Here is a 16118-nt window from a genome sequence, read left to right as displayed (position 1 = left end):
GCTGACGACACTAAACTAGGAGGAGGGGTGGGCTCTGATGAGGATGTCAGGAGGCTACAGTGCGATTTGGACAGGTTGGGGGAATGGGCAGATACGTGGCAGATGCACTATAATGTGGATAAATGCGAGGTTATCCACTTTGGGGGTAAAAACAGGAGGGTAGATTATTATCTAAATGGCAATAGATTGGGAGATGGGGAAGTGCAGAGGGACCTGGGTGTTCTTGTGCACCAGTCACTGAAGGAGAGCATGCAGGTGCAACAGGCGATCAAGAAGGCAAATGGTATGTTGGCCTTCATATCAAGGGGGTTCGAGTATAGGAATAGGGATACCTTACTACAGCTGTACAAGGTGCTGGTGAGACCGCATCTGGAGTATTGTGTACAGTTTTGGTCGCCCCATCTGCGGAAGGATGTTCTTGCCATGGAAAGAGTGCAACGGCGATTCACCAGGCTGATACCTGGAATGGCGGGAATGACCTACGAAGAGAGATTAAATAGTTTGGGCTTGTACTCACTGGAGTTTAGAAGATTGAGAGGGGATCTCATCGAAACATATAAAATTATGGCAGGCCTGGACAGGCTGAATTCAGAGAGAATGTTTCCAATGGCCGGGGAGCACAGAACCAGGGGCCACAGTCTAAAAATAGCGGGCAAATCATTTAAAACAGAGATGAGGAAGAATTTCTTCACTCAAAGAGTGGTGAGCCTGTGGAATTCCCTGCCACAGAGGGCTGTGAAGGCTAATTCAATAAATATTTTCAAGAGAGAATTGGATATATTTCTGAAGGCTAAGGGGATTAAGGGTTACGGAGAAAAGGCGGGGACGGGGTACTGAACTGGTAAGATCAGCTATGATCTCAGACGAAGATCAGCCATGATCTCATTGAATGGCGGAGCAGGCTCGAAGGGCCGAATGGCCTACTCCTGTTCCTATCTCTATGTTTCTATGGAACATAGGTTCTGATGAAAGCGAGGAACTGAAAGAAATCAGTATTTGTAGGAAAATGGTGTTAGGAAAATTGATGGGACTGAAGGCCGATAAATCCCCAGGGCCTGATGGTCTACATCCCAGGGTACTGAAGGAAGTGGCCCTAGAGATAGTAGATGCATTACTGATCATCTTCCAGAACTCGATAGACTCTGGAACGGTACCCATGGATTGGAGGGTAGCTAATGTTACCCCACTATTCAAAAAAGGTGGTAGAGAAAAAGCGGGGAATTATAGACCGGTAAGCCTGACATCGGTAGTGGGGAAAATGCTAGAGTCTATCATAAAAGATGTAATAGCAGAGCACTTGGAAAGCAGTGACAGGATCCGACAAAGTCAACATGGATTTACAAAAGGTAAAGCATGCTTGACTAATCTACTGGAATTTTTTGAGGATGTAACTGGTAAAATAGATAAGGGAGAACCAGTGGATGTGGTGTATTTGGACTTTCAGAAGGCTTTCGATAAGGTCCCACATAAGAGATTAGCGTGCAAAATTAAGGCACATGGGATTGGGGGCAAGGTATTGACTTGGATAGAGAACTGGTTGGCGGACAGAAAGCAAAGAGTTGGAATAAATGGGTCGTTTTCCGAGTGGCAGGCAGTGACTAGTGGGGTACCGCAAGGATCGGTCCTAGGACCCCAGCTGTTCACAATATATATTAATGATCTGGACGAGGGAATTGGATGTAATATCTCCAAATTTGCAGACGACACAAAGCTGGGCGGGAGGGTAAGCTGTGAGGAGGATGTCGGGAAACTCCAGTACGATTTGGACAGGTTGGGTGATTGGGCAGAAACATGGCAAATGCACTATAATGTGGATAAATGTGAGGTTATCCACTTTGGTGGCAAAAAGAGGAAGGCAGATTATTATTTGAATGGCAATAGATTGGGAGAAGGGGAACTGCAAAGAGACCTGGGTGTCCTTATGCACCAGTCGCTGAAGGTAAGCTTGCAGGTGCAGCAGGCGGTTAAGAAGGCAAATGGTATGTTGGCCTTCGTAGCAAGAGGGTTCGAGTACAGGAACAAGGATGTCTTGCTACAGTTGTACAGGGCCTTGGTGAGACCGCACCTTGAGTATTGTGTGCAGTTTTGGTCGCCTTACCTGAGGAAGGACGTTCTTGCCATGGAAGGAGTGCAGCGAAGATTCACCAGGCTGATACCTGGGATGGCAGGAATGACGTATGAGGAGAGATTGTGTCGATTGGGCTTATACTCACTGGAGTTTAGAAGATTGAGAGGGGATCTCATCGAAACCTATAAAATTCTGTCAGGTCTGGACAGACTAGATGCTGGAAGGATGTTCCCGATGGCGGGGGAGTCCAGAACCAGGGGTCATAGTCTAAGGATAAGGGGTAAGCCATTTAGGACTGAAATGAGGAGGAATTTCTTCACCCAGAGAGTGGTGAACCTGTGGAATTCTCTGCCACAGAGGGCGGTGGGTGGAGGCCAGTTCATTAAATATATTCAAGAAAGAGTTGGATATGTTTCTTGAGGCTGAAGGGATCAAGGGATATGGGGAAAAGGCAGGGACAGGGTACTGAATTTGGATGATCAGCCATGATCTCATTGAATGGCGGAGCAGGCTCGAGGGGCCGAATGGCCTACTCCTGCTCCTATCTTCTATGTTTCTATGATCACCTGGGAAAGAGTGATTGAATTTCAAATTCAATTGGAGGGTGAGAAAGTTGGGTCTCAAACCAGTGTCCTGATCTTAAATAAAGGCAGTTACAAAGGTATGAAGGCAGAGTTGGCTAAAGTGGACTGGGAAAATAGATTAAAGGGTAAGACGGTTGATAAGCAATGGCAGACATTTAAGGAGATAATTCATAACTCTCAACAAAAATATATTCCAGTGAGAAGGAAACACTTTAAGAGAAGGGAGAATCATCCGTGGCTAACTGAGGAAGTAAAGGATGGTATCGATTTTTTTATTCGCTTATAGGATCTGGGCGCCACTGACATCCCTAGTTTCCCTTGAGACGGTGGTGGGGAGCCGCCTTCTTGAACCGCTGCAGTCCGTGTGGTGAAGGTACTCCCACAGTGCTGTTAGGTAGGAAGTTCCAGGATTTTGACCCAGCGACGATGAAGGATCGGCGATATACTTCTAAGTCAGGATGGTGTGTGACTGAGGGGAACCTGGAGGTGGTGGTGTTCCCATGTGCCTGCTGCCCTTGTCCTTCTAGGTGGAAGAGGTCGTGGGTTTGGGAGGTGCTGCCGAAGAAGCCTTGGCGAGTTGCTGCAGTGCATCTTGTAGATGGTACACACTGCAGCCACGGTACGCCAGTGGTGGAGGGAGTGAATGTTTAAGGTGGTGGATGGGGTGCCAATCAAGTGGGCTGCTTTGTCCTGGATGGTGTCGAGCTTCTTGAGTGTTGTTGGAGCTGCACTCATCCAGGCAAGTGGAGAGTATTCCATTACACTCCTGACTTGTGCCTTGTAGATGGTGGAAAGGCTTTGGGGAGTCAGGAGGTGAGACACTCGCCGCAGAATACCTAGCCTCTGACCTGCTCTTGTTGCCACAGTATTTATGTGGCTGGTCCAGTTAAGTTTCTGGTTAGTGGTGACCCCCCAGGATGTTGATAGTGAGGGATTCGGCGACGGTAATGCCGTTGAATGTCAAGGGGAGGTGGTTAGACTCTTGCTTGTTGGAGATAGTCATTGCCCGGCACTTCTGTGGCGCGAATGTTACCTGCCACTTATCAGCCCAAGCCTGAACGTCGTCCAGGTCTTGTTCCTTGCGGGCATGGACTGCTTCATTATCTGAGGAGTTGTGAATGGCGCTGAACACTGTGCAGTCATCAGTGAACATCCCCATTTCTGACCTTATGTTGGAGGGAAGGAATGTTGCCAGGATTAGTGGGAGGCCAGAGGATTGGGAAATTTTTAAAAACCAGTAAAGGACAACTAAAAAAATAAAGACAGAGAAGATGGATTATGAGAGTAAACTAGCAAGAAATATAAAAACAGACAGTAAGAGCTTCTACAGGTATATAAAAAGGAAGAGAGTAGCTAAAGCAAACATTGGTCCGTGAGAGGATGAGTCTGGGGAATTAATAATGGGAAACAGGGAAATGACTTTGAACAAATATTTTGTATCAGTCTTCACGGTAGAAGACACTAAACGCATCCCAATAATGGATAATCAAGGGGCTATTGGGATGAGGGGGTGGGGGGGGGAACTTAAATCAATCACCATCACTAGAGAGAATGTACTAGGCAAACTAATGGGACTAAAGGTGGACAAGTCCCCTGGACCCGATGGCCTGCATCCTAGGGTCTTAAAAGTGGCTGCAGAGATAGTGGATGCATTGGTTGCAATATACCCAAATTCCTTGGATTCTGGAAAGGCCCCAGCGGATTGGAAAACCGCAAATGTAACGCCCCTATTTAAGAAGGGAGGGAGACAGAAAGCAGGAAACTATAGACCAGTTAGCCTAACATCTGTCATTGGGAAAATGCTGGAGTCCATCATTAAGGAAGTGGTAGCAGGACATTTAGAAAATCATAATACAGTCAAGCAGAGTCAGCATGGTTTTATGAAAGGGAAATCATGTTTGAAAATTTGCTGGAGTTCTTTGAGGATGTAACGAGCAGGGTGGATAAAGGGGAACCAGTGGATGTGGTGTATTTGGATTTCCAGAAGGCATTCGATAAGGTGCCACATAAAAGGTTACTGTATAAGATAAGCACTCACGGGGTTGGGGGTAAAATATTAGTATGGATGGATGGATAGAGGATTGGCTAACTAACAGAAAAGAGAGTCGGGATAAATGGGTCATTTTCCGGTTGGCAAACGGTAACTAGTAGGGAACCGCAGGGATCAGTGCTGGGGCCTCAACTATTTACAATCTATATTAATGAACGCTCTATCCACCGGCAAAATTCAGGAGTCGGTTCAGATAACTTTTTTTACTTTTAGTTACTTTTTTTCTCCATTTGTGGCTGTGCAAGCGTGTAGCTGAAGCTGTTGCTAAGCTACAGAGACGCTTGCAACTTGTGCCGATTGTTTTGAAGCTGTTAGGGTTTGTTGCTTTACAGAGCTCCGTATCTTTTACTATAGCGTTCTGTTATCCGGCATTGTTGATGGACTGGCACCAGGTCGGTCCCGTCCGTGCCGGATACCAGAAAGTTTCCTGTCTTAGATCCAAAGAGGAGTCATATAAAGTTGCCAGAAAAAGTAGCAAGCCTGAGGATTGGGAGCAGTTTAGAGTTCAGCAAAAAAGGACCAAAAGATTAAGAGGGGAAAAATAGAGTACGAGAGTAAACTTGCAAGGAACATAAAAGCGGACTGTAAAAGCTTCTACAAGTATGTAAAAAGAAAAAGATTAGTGAAAACAAATGTAGGTCCCTTACAGTCAGAAACGGGAGAATTTATAATGGGGAACAAGGAAATGGCAGAGCAATTAAACAAATACTTTGGTTCTGTCTTTACAGAAGACACTAATAACTTCCCAGAAATGCTAGGGAATCAAGGGTCTAGTGAGAAAGAGGAATTAAAGGAAATTAATATTAGTTAAAAAATATTGCTGCAGAAATTAATGGGACTGAAAGCTGATAAATCCCCAGGGCCTGATAATCCGCATTCCAGAGTACTAAAAGAGGTAGCCATGGAAACAGTGGATGCATTGGGTGTCATCTTCCACAATTCTATAGATTATGGAACAGTTCCTGCAGATTGGAGGGTGGCAAATGTAACCCCACTATTTAAAAAAGGGAGAGAGAAAACAGGGAACTACAGACTGGTTAGCCTAACATCAGTAGTAGGGAAAATGCTAGAGTCTATTATAAAGGATGTGATAACAGGACACTTAGAAAGTATCAACAGGATTAGACAAAGTCAACATGGATTTATGAAAGGGAAATCATGTTTGACAAACCTACTGGAGTTTTTTAAGGATGTAACAGGTAGAATAGATAAGGGAGAACCAGTGGATGTGGCGTATTTGGGTTTTCAGAAGGCCTTTGATAAAGTCCCACATAAGAGGTTAGTGTGCAAAACTGAAGCACATGGGATTGGGGGTAACATACTGGCATGGATTGAAAGTTGGATAACAGACAGGAAACAGAGAGTAGGAATAAATGGGTCTTTTTTGGGGTGGCAGGTGGTGACTAGTGGGGTACTGCAGGGATCAGTGCTTGGGCCCCAGCTATTCACAATATATATCAATGATTTGGATGAGGGAACCAAATGTAATATTTCCAAGTTTGCTGACAACACGAAACTAGGTGGGATTGAGAGTTGGGAGGAGGATGCAAAGAGGCTACAAGGCGATTTAGACAAGTTGAGTGAGCGGGCAAATACATGGCAGATGCAGTATAACGTGGATAAATGTGAAGTTATCCACTTCAGTAGGAAAAACAGAAAGGCAGAGTTTTATTTAAATGGTGATAGATTGGAAAATGTTGATGTACAAAGGGACCTGGGTGTCCTTGTACACGTGTCACTGAAAGAAAACATGCAGGTGCAGCAAGCAGTTAGGAAGGCAAATGGCATGTTGGCCTTCATTGCAAGAGGATTTGAGTACAGGAACAAGGATGTCTTACTACAGTTATACAAGGCCTTGGTGAGACCACACCTGGAGTACTGTGTGCAGTTTTGGTCTCCTTACCTAAGAAAGGATATACTTGCCATAGAGGGAGTGCAGCAAAGCTCCACCAGACTGATTCCTGGGATGGCAGGACTGTCGTATGAGGAGAGATTGGGTCGACTAGGCCTGTATTCACTAGAGTTTAGAAGAATGAGAGAGGATCTCATTGAAACGTATAAAATTCTGACAGGACTAGACAGACTGGATGCAGGGAGGATGTTTCCCCTGGCTGGGGGGGGTCTAGAACGAGGGGTCACAGTCTCAGGATACAGGGTAGGACATTTAGGACTGAGATGAGGAGAAATTTCTTCACTCAGATGGTGGTGAGCCTGTGGAATTCTCTATCACAGAGGGCTGTGGAGGCCAAGTCACTGAATATATTTAAAAAGGAGATAGATAGATTTCTAGACGCAAAAGGCGTCAAGGGGTATGGGGAGAGCAGGAATATGGTATTGAGATAGAGGTCAGCCATGATCATATTGAATGGCGGAGCAGGTTCGAAAGGCCGAATGGCCTACTCCTGCTCCTATTTTTCTATCTATGTAAAGAATCTGCAAAGGGATATAGACAGGCTAAGTGAGTAGGCAAACATTTGGCAGATGGAGTATAATGTGGGAAAGTGAGAGGTTATCCACTTTGGTAAGAAAAATAAAAAAGCAAATTATTATTTAAATGGAGAGAGATTACAAAATGCTGCAGTACAGAGAGACCTGGGGGTCCTTGTGCATGTAACACAAAAAGTTAGCATGCAGGTACAGCTAGTAATCAGGAAGGCAAATGGAATGTTGGTCTTTATTGCAAGGGGGGTGGAGTATAAAAGCAGGGAAGTCGCGCTACAACTGTACAGGGTATTGGTGAGACCACACCTGGAGTACTGAGAACAGTTTGGTCTCCTTATTTAAGGAAGGATATACTTGCATTGGAGGCAGTTCAGAGAAAGTTCACGAGGTTGATTCCTGAGATGAAGGGGTTGACTTATGAAGAAAGGTTGAGTAGGTTGGGCCTCTACTCATTGGAATTCAGAAGAATGAGAGGCGATCTTATCGAAACATATAAGATTGTGAGGGGGCTTGATCGGGTGGATGCGGGGAGGATGTTTCCACTGATGGGTGAGACTAGAACTAGGGGGCATAATCTTAGAATAAGGGGCTGCCGTTTTAAAACTGAGATGAGGAGAAACTTCTTCACTCAGAGGGTAGTAAATCGATGGAATTTGCTACCTCAAGAGAGCTGTGGAAGCTGCGACATTAAATAAATTTAAAACGGAGATAGACAGTTTCCCAGCTGATAAGGGAATTAGGGGTTACGGGGAGCGGGCAGGGAAGTGGACGTGAGTCTAGGTTCGGATCAGCCATGATCCTATTGAATGGCGGAGCAGGCCCGAGGGGCCGTATGGCCGACTCCTGCTCCTACTTCTTATGTTCTTATGTTCTAACCCCAGGTATCATTCTGGTAACCCTACGCTGCACTCCCTCCAAGGCCAATATATCCTTCCGAAGGTGTGGTGCCCAGAACTGCTCCCAGTGCTCCAGGTGTGGTCTAACCAGGGTTTTGTACAGCTGCAGCATAACTTCTACCCCCTTGTATTCCAGTCCTCTAGATATAAAGGCCAGTATTCCATTAGCCTTTTTGATTATTTTTTTGCACCTGTCCATGACATTTTAAAGATCTATGTACCTGAACCCCCAAGTCTCTTTGGCCATCCACTGTTTTCAGCTTTTCACATTTAGAAAGTACCCTGTTCGATCCTTTTTAGGTCCAAAGTGGATGACCTCACATTTGCTTACATTGAACGCCATTTGCCAGAGTTTTATCCATTCACTGAATCTATGAATATCTCGTGGTAATTTTATACTTTCATCTACAATGCTGCCCATCTTTGTGCCATCGGTATGACTTTCCTTCCCATCATCCAAGTCGTTAATAAATATGGTGAATAGTTGAAGCCCTAACACCGATCCCTGCAGGACACCACTAGTCATCTCCTGCCAATTAGAATAGCTGCCCATTATCCCTACTCTGTCTCCTGCCGCTCAGCCAATTTCCTAAGTAGGTCAATAATTTGCCTTCAATTCCATGCCACCTTTAAGGATTTGAGAATGTGCACCCCCAGAACCCTGTTCTTGCACCGCTCCCCCCTCAAAATAGTACCATTTAGATTATACTGCCTCTCTATGTTGTTTCTCCCAAAGTGCATTACTTCACACTTAGCCAATTAAATTGCATCTGCCATGTGTCTGCCTATTTCACCAGTCTGTCTATGTCCTCCTGAAGTCTGCTATGATCCTGCTCACTATTTAAGCTTGGAGAAAAAAAGGTGAGTTTGGACCCATGATTCCCAGAGCTCTCCACCACGAGGGGTTTTTCTCACCTCATGTCCTGGTCTGTTGCAGACTCATTGATAAGAGATTGATTACCATGATAAGTCACAGCTCTATTATTATTGCACAATATGACTCCAGGATGGTAGAAGGCAAACTAGATAAACCTTGGTCTTTTATCGTCTAGCAATTCTCATGTTCCTAAGCCCGAATTCATCCAAGGCTTGATGTTGGATAGGCCGTCCGGCAGCACAAAATTGGTAGCAGGGTCAAGAGAAGTGATGGAGAGGTAGAGCTGTCTATCACCAGTATGTGTGGAAGGTGAGCCCAAGGATGTGCACCATGGAGGTAACAAAGGGCCCCACCATCCCAACAATAGATCCTTGGGGAATTCCTGAGGTGACAATGTGGGAGAGGAAATAAGCCATCCAGATAGTGAGAAGTGAAACCACGCACAGGCAGTAGCATGGAGCCAGACCATGGCGGAGAGGCAGTGAAGGACGACAATATGACCAATAGTCTCAAACACTGAAGAGATTGAGCAGGATAAGGAGGGACAGTGCACCACCATCAACGTCATACAGGATATATTCATGATTTTTCCCAGGGCAGACACTGGACTAGAGGGATTCAAACCAGGAATTTCTGGAGAGATGGGCACAGAACAGTGAGATGATGCCATGCCTCAGAAAGGGACTTTAATTAGTTAGAAGGAACAGATAGGTCAAAGGTGGCCGCTGTGTTTAAGTGGTGGCTGATATCATTTTAGAATAACTCTGCCATCATCTGCAACTTTATAGAGCATTTAGAGGGCAATAAAGTTTTTAAAAAAAATGAATACAAGAATTTAGCAGTGCACTGGTATCCTTGTTTACAAATCCCTACATAGTCTCACTCCACCCTACTTCTGCAATCTCCTCTGGCCGACAGCCAGGTTCATACTCTCTGTTCTTTTGAGTCAGGCCTTCTGATAGTGGAATGGGGAGAGAGGGAGGGCAATTCTTTGACTTCATTTTTGGTTCCAATTGCTGCTCAGCATCATACTTCTCTCTCCCCATCCACCCTCATGAAGCACCTTAGGATGTCTATGTTAAGGTGCTAGGTGAAATGTTAGTAACTATGTGCATTTACTACTCTTGAAGGTAATGGTGCAGCAGTCCCAGCATTTATTAATGATTGTGCCCGTAGAGAGACAACGCAGTCTTAACAGTTTCTATAAACACATCTCCATTCATACTCTTGCGGACAACCTATCTATGCACCAAAAAATACTCATTAATGGGTTTCCTATGTACTGAATGATCAAGCCAAGGGTCAGATTTTAGTCACGAGAGGTTTATTATTACAATCACTGCAGCAGCCACTTACATTTGACATTGACATGGTCCTCGATGTTCCACAATGAGTTGGGGGTTTCTTTAAGGTACGGACTGCAGCTGACTTCAACCTGCTCCCAACCCCTAGAAACACCAAAGACCACAGAGGCACAAGTGAGCGCCAAATTTTCAAGTGTTGAAGCAGTAAAGCAGCACTCATGAAATAAACTTTGGTATGAGGGGCGAGTTGGCGAAGGTAGATTGAGAAACTACATTAAAAGGGATGATGGTAAACAAGCAATGGCTAGCATTTAAAGAATTAATACATCATTTACAACAAATATGCATTCCTTTAAGGCATAAAAACCCTGCAGTAGAGGCCAATTCATTAAATATATTCAAGAAGGAGTTAGATATATTTCTTAAGGCTAAAGGGATATGGAGAGAAGGCAGGGACAGGGTACTGAATTTGGATGATCAGCCATGATCGCATTGAATGGCGGAGCAGGCTCGAGGGGCCGAATGGCCTACTCCTGCTCCTATCTCTATGTTTCTATGGTCCAACCATGGCTAACAAGAGAAGTTAAAGACAGCATTAGATCAAAGGAAGCGGCTTATAATGTTGCCAAAAAGAGTCGTAAGCCTGAGGATTGGGAGGATTTTAGAATTCAGCAAAGGAGGAACAAGAAATTGATAAAGAAAGAGAAAATAGAATGAGAGTAAACGAGCGAGAGACATAAAAACAGACTGCAAAAGCTTCTATAGGTATGTAAAAAGGAAAAGATTAGCGAAAGTAAATGTGGGTCCCTTACAGGCTGAGACAGGAGAAATTATAATGGGGAATAAGGAAATAGCTGAGAAATTAAACAAATACTTTGGGCTGGATTTTGTCAATGGGGAGCTTTTGGAGGCGGGACTCCCACTTGTTGGGTTTTAGACCCGCCTCCATCGACTTGTGGCCAACCCACGCTATTTTCCCTTGATTGACCTGTTAAGCCCGCCCAGCGGGCTCAGGCGGCCATTTAAGGGAAAGCCGGTTACAGGTGACGTCAGCGAGTGCCGTTTCATCTGTCAAGAGCTTTTGACAGATGAAATGTCATTGTTTGACAGCTCTGTGAAGCTGTCAAACACTGACAATCTGTCTTCTAAGTTGTGTCTTTACTCAAGACTCAATTAGAAAGCCTTCCTGACCAGAAAGCAGAAGGCTGCAGCTTTTGACAGTTCAGCGGCCATTCTGCTTTCTGTGCCGGTGATCTGAGGGGCTCCCGAGACCTGAAGGGAGGAAGCCTGCAGGAAGAAGTAAAGGTAAGTAAAACTTATTAAAACACTTCACACACTTACCTCTGCACACATGCACCCATTACTCATCTGCCCACCGTACATCTCAGTCCCTCCGACCCCCGCAGACCGACGGCCCACCTCGCTGACCCTGGCGAGGTTCGGAGCTGTCGGGAAGCCCACACTTCAGGGCTCAAAATAGGGATTAGCCAAAAAACTGCCCGTTAACTACCTGTTAACAGGCAGTTAATTGGCATGAATCCCCTTCCTGCCTCGAGGACCCGGCACGGGTCGGCTACCCGCCTCCTGGCAAGATGGCATGGAGGCGGGTTGGGCAGCCGCCCCCAAATTCTACCATTTTCCCAGCAGTCCCGCCTCCCCAGGGCTGGCAAAATCCAGCCCTTTGTGTCTGTCTTCACGGAAGAAGACGCAAAAACCTTCCAAGAAATAGTGGAGAATCAAGGGTCTAGCGAGAATGAGGAACTGAAAGAAATTAGTATTAGTAAAAAAAAATAGTACTGGAGAAATTAATGGGACTGAAAGCCGATAAATCCCCTGGACCTGATGGCCTACATCCTAGGGTTTTGATAGAGGTGGCTATAGAGATAGTGGATACATTGGTTGTCATTTTCCAAAATTCCATAGATTCTAGAACAGTTCCCTTGGATTGGAAGGTATCCCCACTATTTAAGAGAGGAGGGAAGAGAGAAAACTGTGAACTACAGACCAGTTAGTCTGATATCAATAGTAGGGAAAATGCTAGAATCTATTATTAAGGACGTGGTAACAGGGCACTTAGAAAATAATAATAGGATTGGGCAGAGTCAACACGGATTTATGAAAGGGAAATCGTGTTCGATGAATCTGAAGAAAAGATAAGGGGGAATCAGTGGATGCGGTGTATTTAGATTTTCAGAAGGGATTCGATAAGGTGCCACACAAGAGGGCCTGGAGTCACAGATCAGCCAGACCAGGTAAGGACGTCAGATTTCCTTCCCTAAAGGACATGAGCTATTTTCGGGTTGGCAGACTGTAACTAGTGGGGTAGTGCAAGGATCAGTGCTTGGGCCTGAGCTATTCACAATCTACATTAGTGATTTGGATGAGAAGATCAAATGTAATATATCCAAGTTTGCTGATGATACAAAGCTGGGTGAGAATGTAAGTTGTGAGGAGGATGCAAAGAGGCTTCAAGGGGATATAGACAGGCTAAGTGAGTGCGCAAGAACATGGCGAATGGAAGAAATGTGAAGTTATCCACTTTGGTAGGAAAAATAGAAAAGCAGAGTATTTTTTAAATGGTGAGAGATTGGGAAATGTTGGTGTTCAGAGGGACCTGGGTGTCCTTGTACACGAATCACTGAAAGTTAACATGCAGGTACAGCAAGCAATTAGGAAAGCAAATGGTATGTTGGCCTTTATTACAAGAGGATTTGAGTATAGAAACATAGAAGATAGGAGGAGGAGTAGGCCATTCGGCCCCTCGAGCCTGCTCCACCATTCAATGAGATCATGGCTGATCATCCAAATTCAGTATCCTGTCCCTGCCTTCTCCCCATATCCCTTGATCCCTTTAGCCTTAAGAAATATATCTAACTCCTTCTTGAATATATTTAATGAATTGGCCTCAACTGCCTTCTGCGGTAGAGAATTCCACAGGTTCACCACTCTCTGGGTGAAGAAATTCCTCCTCATCTCAGTCCTAAATGGCTTACCCCTTATCCTTAGACTGTGACCCCTGGTTCTCGACTCCCCCACCATCAGGAACATCCTTCCTGCATCTAGTCTGTCTAGTCCTGTTAGAATTTTATAATTTTCAATGAGATCCCCTCTCATCCTTCTAAACTCCAGCGAGTATAAGCCCAATCGACCCAATCTCTCCTCATACGTCATTCCTGCCATCCCAGGTATCAGTCTGGTGAATCTTCGCTGCACTCCCTCCATGGCAAGAACATCCTTCCTCAGATAAGGCGACCAAAACTGCACACAATACTCAAGGTGTGGTCTCACCAAGGCCCTGTACAAATGCAGCAAGACATCCTTGCTCCTGTACTCAAACCCTCTCGCTACGAAGGCAAACATACCATTTGCTTTCTTAACCGCCTTCTGCACCTGCATGCTTACCTTCAGCGACTGGTGCACAAGGACACCCAGGTCTCGTTGCACTTCCCCTTCTCCCAATCTATTGCCGTTCAGATAATAATCTGCCTTCCTGTTTTTGCCACCAAAGTGGATAACCTCGCATTTATCCACATTATATTGCATCTGCCATGCATCTGCCCAATCACCCAACCTGTCCAAATCATACTGGAGTTTCTCGGCATCCTCCTCACAGCACACATGCCCACCCAGCTTTGTGTCATCTGCAAACTTGGAGATATTACATCTAGTTCCCTCGTCTAGATCATTAATATATATTGTGATGAATAGCTGGGGCCCTAGGACCGATCCCTGCGGTACCCCACTAGTCACTGCCTGCCACTCGGAAAAAGACCCGTTTATTCCAACTCTTTGCTTTCTGTCTGCCAACCAGTTCTCTATCCAAGTCAGTACCTTGCCCCCAATCCCATGTGCCTTAACTTTACACGCTAATCTCTTATGCGGGACCTTATCAAAAGCCTTTTGAAAGTCCAAATACACCACATCCACTGGTTCTCCCTTGTCTATTTTACCAGTTACATCCTCAAAAAATTCCAGTAGATTAGTCAAGCACGATTTTCCTTTTGTAAATCCATGTTGACTTTGTCCGATCCTGTCACTGTTTTCCAAGTGCTCTGCTATTACATCTTTTATAATGGACTCTAGCATTTTCCCCACTACCAATGTCAGGCTTACCGGCCTGTAATGCCCCGTTTTCTCTCTACCACCTTTTTGGAATAGTGGGGTAACATTAGCTACCCTCCAATCCATGGGAACTGTTCCAGAGTCTATCGAATGTTGGAAGATGACCAGCAATGCATCTACTATTTCTAGGGCCATCTAGAAGATTTGATAGAGGTGTTCAAAATCCTGAGGGGTCTGGACAAAGTAGATAGAAAGAAACTGTTCCCATTGGCAGAAGGGTCGAGAACCAGAGGACACAGATTTTAGGTGATTGGCAAAAGAACCAAATGCGACGTAAGAAAAAACGTTTTTACTCAGCGAGTGGTTAAGATCTGGAATGCACTGCCTGAAAGGGTGGTGGAGGTAGATTCAATCACGGCTTTCAAAGGGGGTATGTATATTAAGGAAAGAAATTTGCAGGGCTACGGGGAAAGGGCGGGGGAGTGGGACTAGCTAAAGTGCTCTTGCAGAGAGCCGGCACGGGCCAGACAGACCGAATGGCCTTCTTCCGTGCTGTAACCATTCTATGACAGCTCAAGGCATAGAGATAGTGTAGAGAGAGAGACGGGGGTGAGCAACCACAGCAGCAGGAGACAGGTGCAGGGAGACCCTGAGTTACTGGACAGTGAGTGCATCAGGTAGAGTATTCTAGAGTTACAATGTAGCATCGTAGAGCATGTAATCCACGGGGTTGAGAGAATGACAGACCCCAAGAATAGGAGATTAGTAGCAGCAAGAGGTTCTGTAGTCAGGGGACTACATAGCCACTTATGCATTCATAACCAGAAATCACAAATGGTATTTTTGCCTCCCTGGTGAAGGTTACCATGGAACGAGCGAATGAAATTCTGGAAAGGGAAGTAGAGCAGCCATAAGTTTTGGTACATGTTGGAACCAATGGCAGATGAACACACGAGTTCTTTCAGAGGAAGTTTAAGGAGTTAGGCACGAGATTGAAGAGAAGTTCTCAACATTAGTCTTCAACAGCAAGACCAGTGGAGTACAAAAGACCAGGAGAGTGTGGAGTTTAGCCTCAGTAGGAGTGAAGCATCGAGATGCAGTTGGCTTAGAATTATACCAAAGAGGTAACTCACTGAATTGTTGAAAAGTTTAGTTTTGTATGGAGAAGGCAGCTGAAGACTATGATATGCAGTACCTACGCTGTGGGAGGTCCTGGATGCTGTGTGTCCAGGATGACCACATTGGCAGGAAGTGTCTCCGTCTGCTTGCACTCGAGCTCAATGTTTGAGCTTAAGGTGCAGCTGGCAACACTCCACCACATTCAGGAGACCGAATGGTTCCTGGAGTCCACGTTGTAGGAGGTTCCCCGCACAGGCAGAGTAAGTTGATAAGGAAAGAAGTGGGTGAACATCTGTCAGTCTACAAAAGAGATAGGGGGTGCTGAACAACGGTGACAACCATGAGCAAAACCACACCACTATGGAGCAAAGAGATATCAAAGAGGGAAGGGAAGTGAAGTGCAGAGGTAACGTGGGGGCAGGTTCCAGTCAATAAAATACACAAGCACTTCACACAGAGTGCAAAGTCTACTGCTTCCCAGGTGTCAGGGTATGGATATATCAATCAATGGGTGAAAACTATTTCCACAGAGAAGGGGAACAGTAGAAAGTCATGGTTCAGATTGGAAGCAATGACACAGGAAGAAAGAGAATTGGGGGCTTACAAAGGGAGTTTCAGCAATTAGGAGATAGATCAAAGACCAGGACCTCCCAGTGCCACGTGTTAGTACAGGAACAGTACGATAAGGGAATTAAATGCATGGCTGGAGTGATGGT

At 45.3% G+C, this 16118-nt stretch overlaps 1 protein-coding gene across 1 annotated transcript in view; it reads right to left on the bottom strand.

Moving 5' to 3' along the window:
- pomt2 (protein-O-mannosyltransferase 2) overlaps positions 1 to 16118 on the bottom strand; it is a 242484-nt gene that overhangs the window by 66073 nt on the left and 160293 nt on the right. Inside the window, exon 14 of the mRNA XM_086002508.1 lies at positions 10274 to 10365. Coding sequence (XP_085858634.1) covers positions 10274 to 10365 — 92 coding nt within the window. The remainder of the gene's footprint in view (positions 1 to 10273; positions 10366 to 16118) is intronic.

The sequence above is a fragment of the Somniosus microcephalus genome, chromosome 12 (assembly GCF_052327205.1).
Source record: "Somniosus microcephalus isolate GS21.2 chromosome 12, FLI_Smic_1.0, whole genome shotgun sequence".
NCBI lineage: Eukaryota > Metazoa > Chordata > Chondrichthyes > Squaliformes > Somniosidae > Somniosus > Somniosus microcephalus.
The sequence above is the reverse complement of the archived record's forward strand: the minus strand, read 5'-3'. Positions and strand labels throughout refer to the sequence as shown.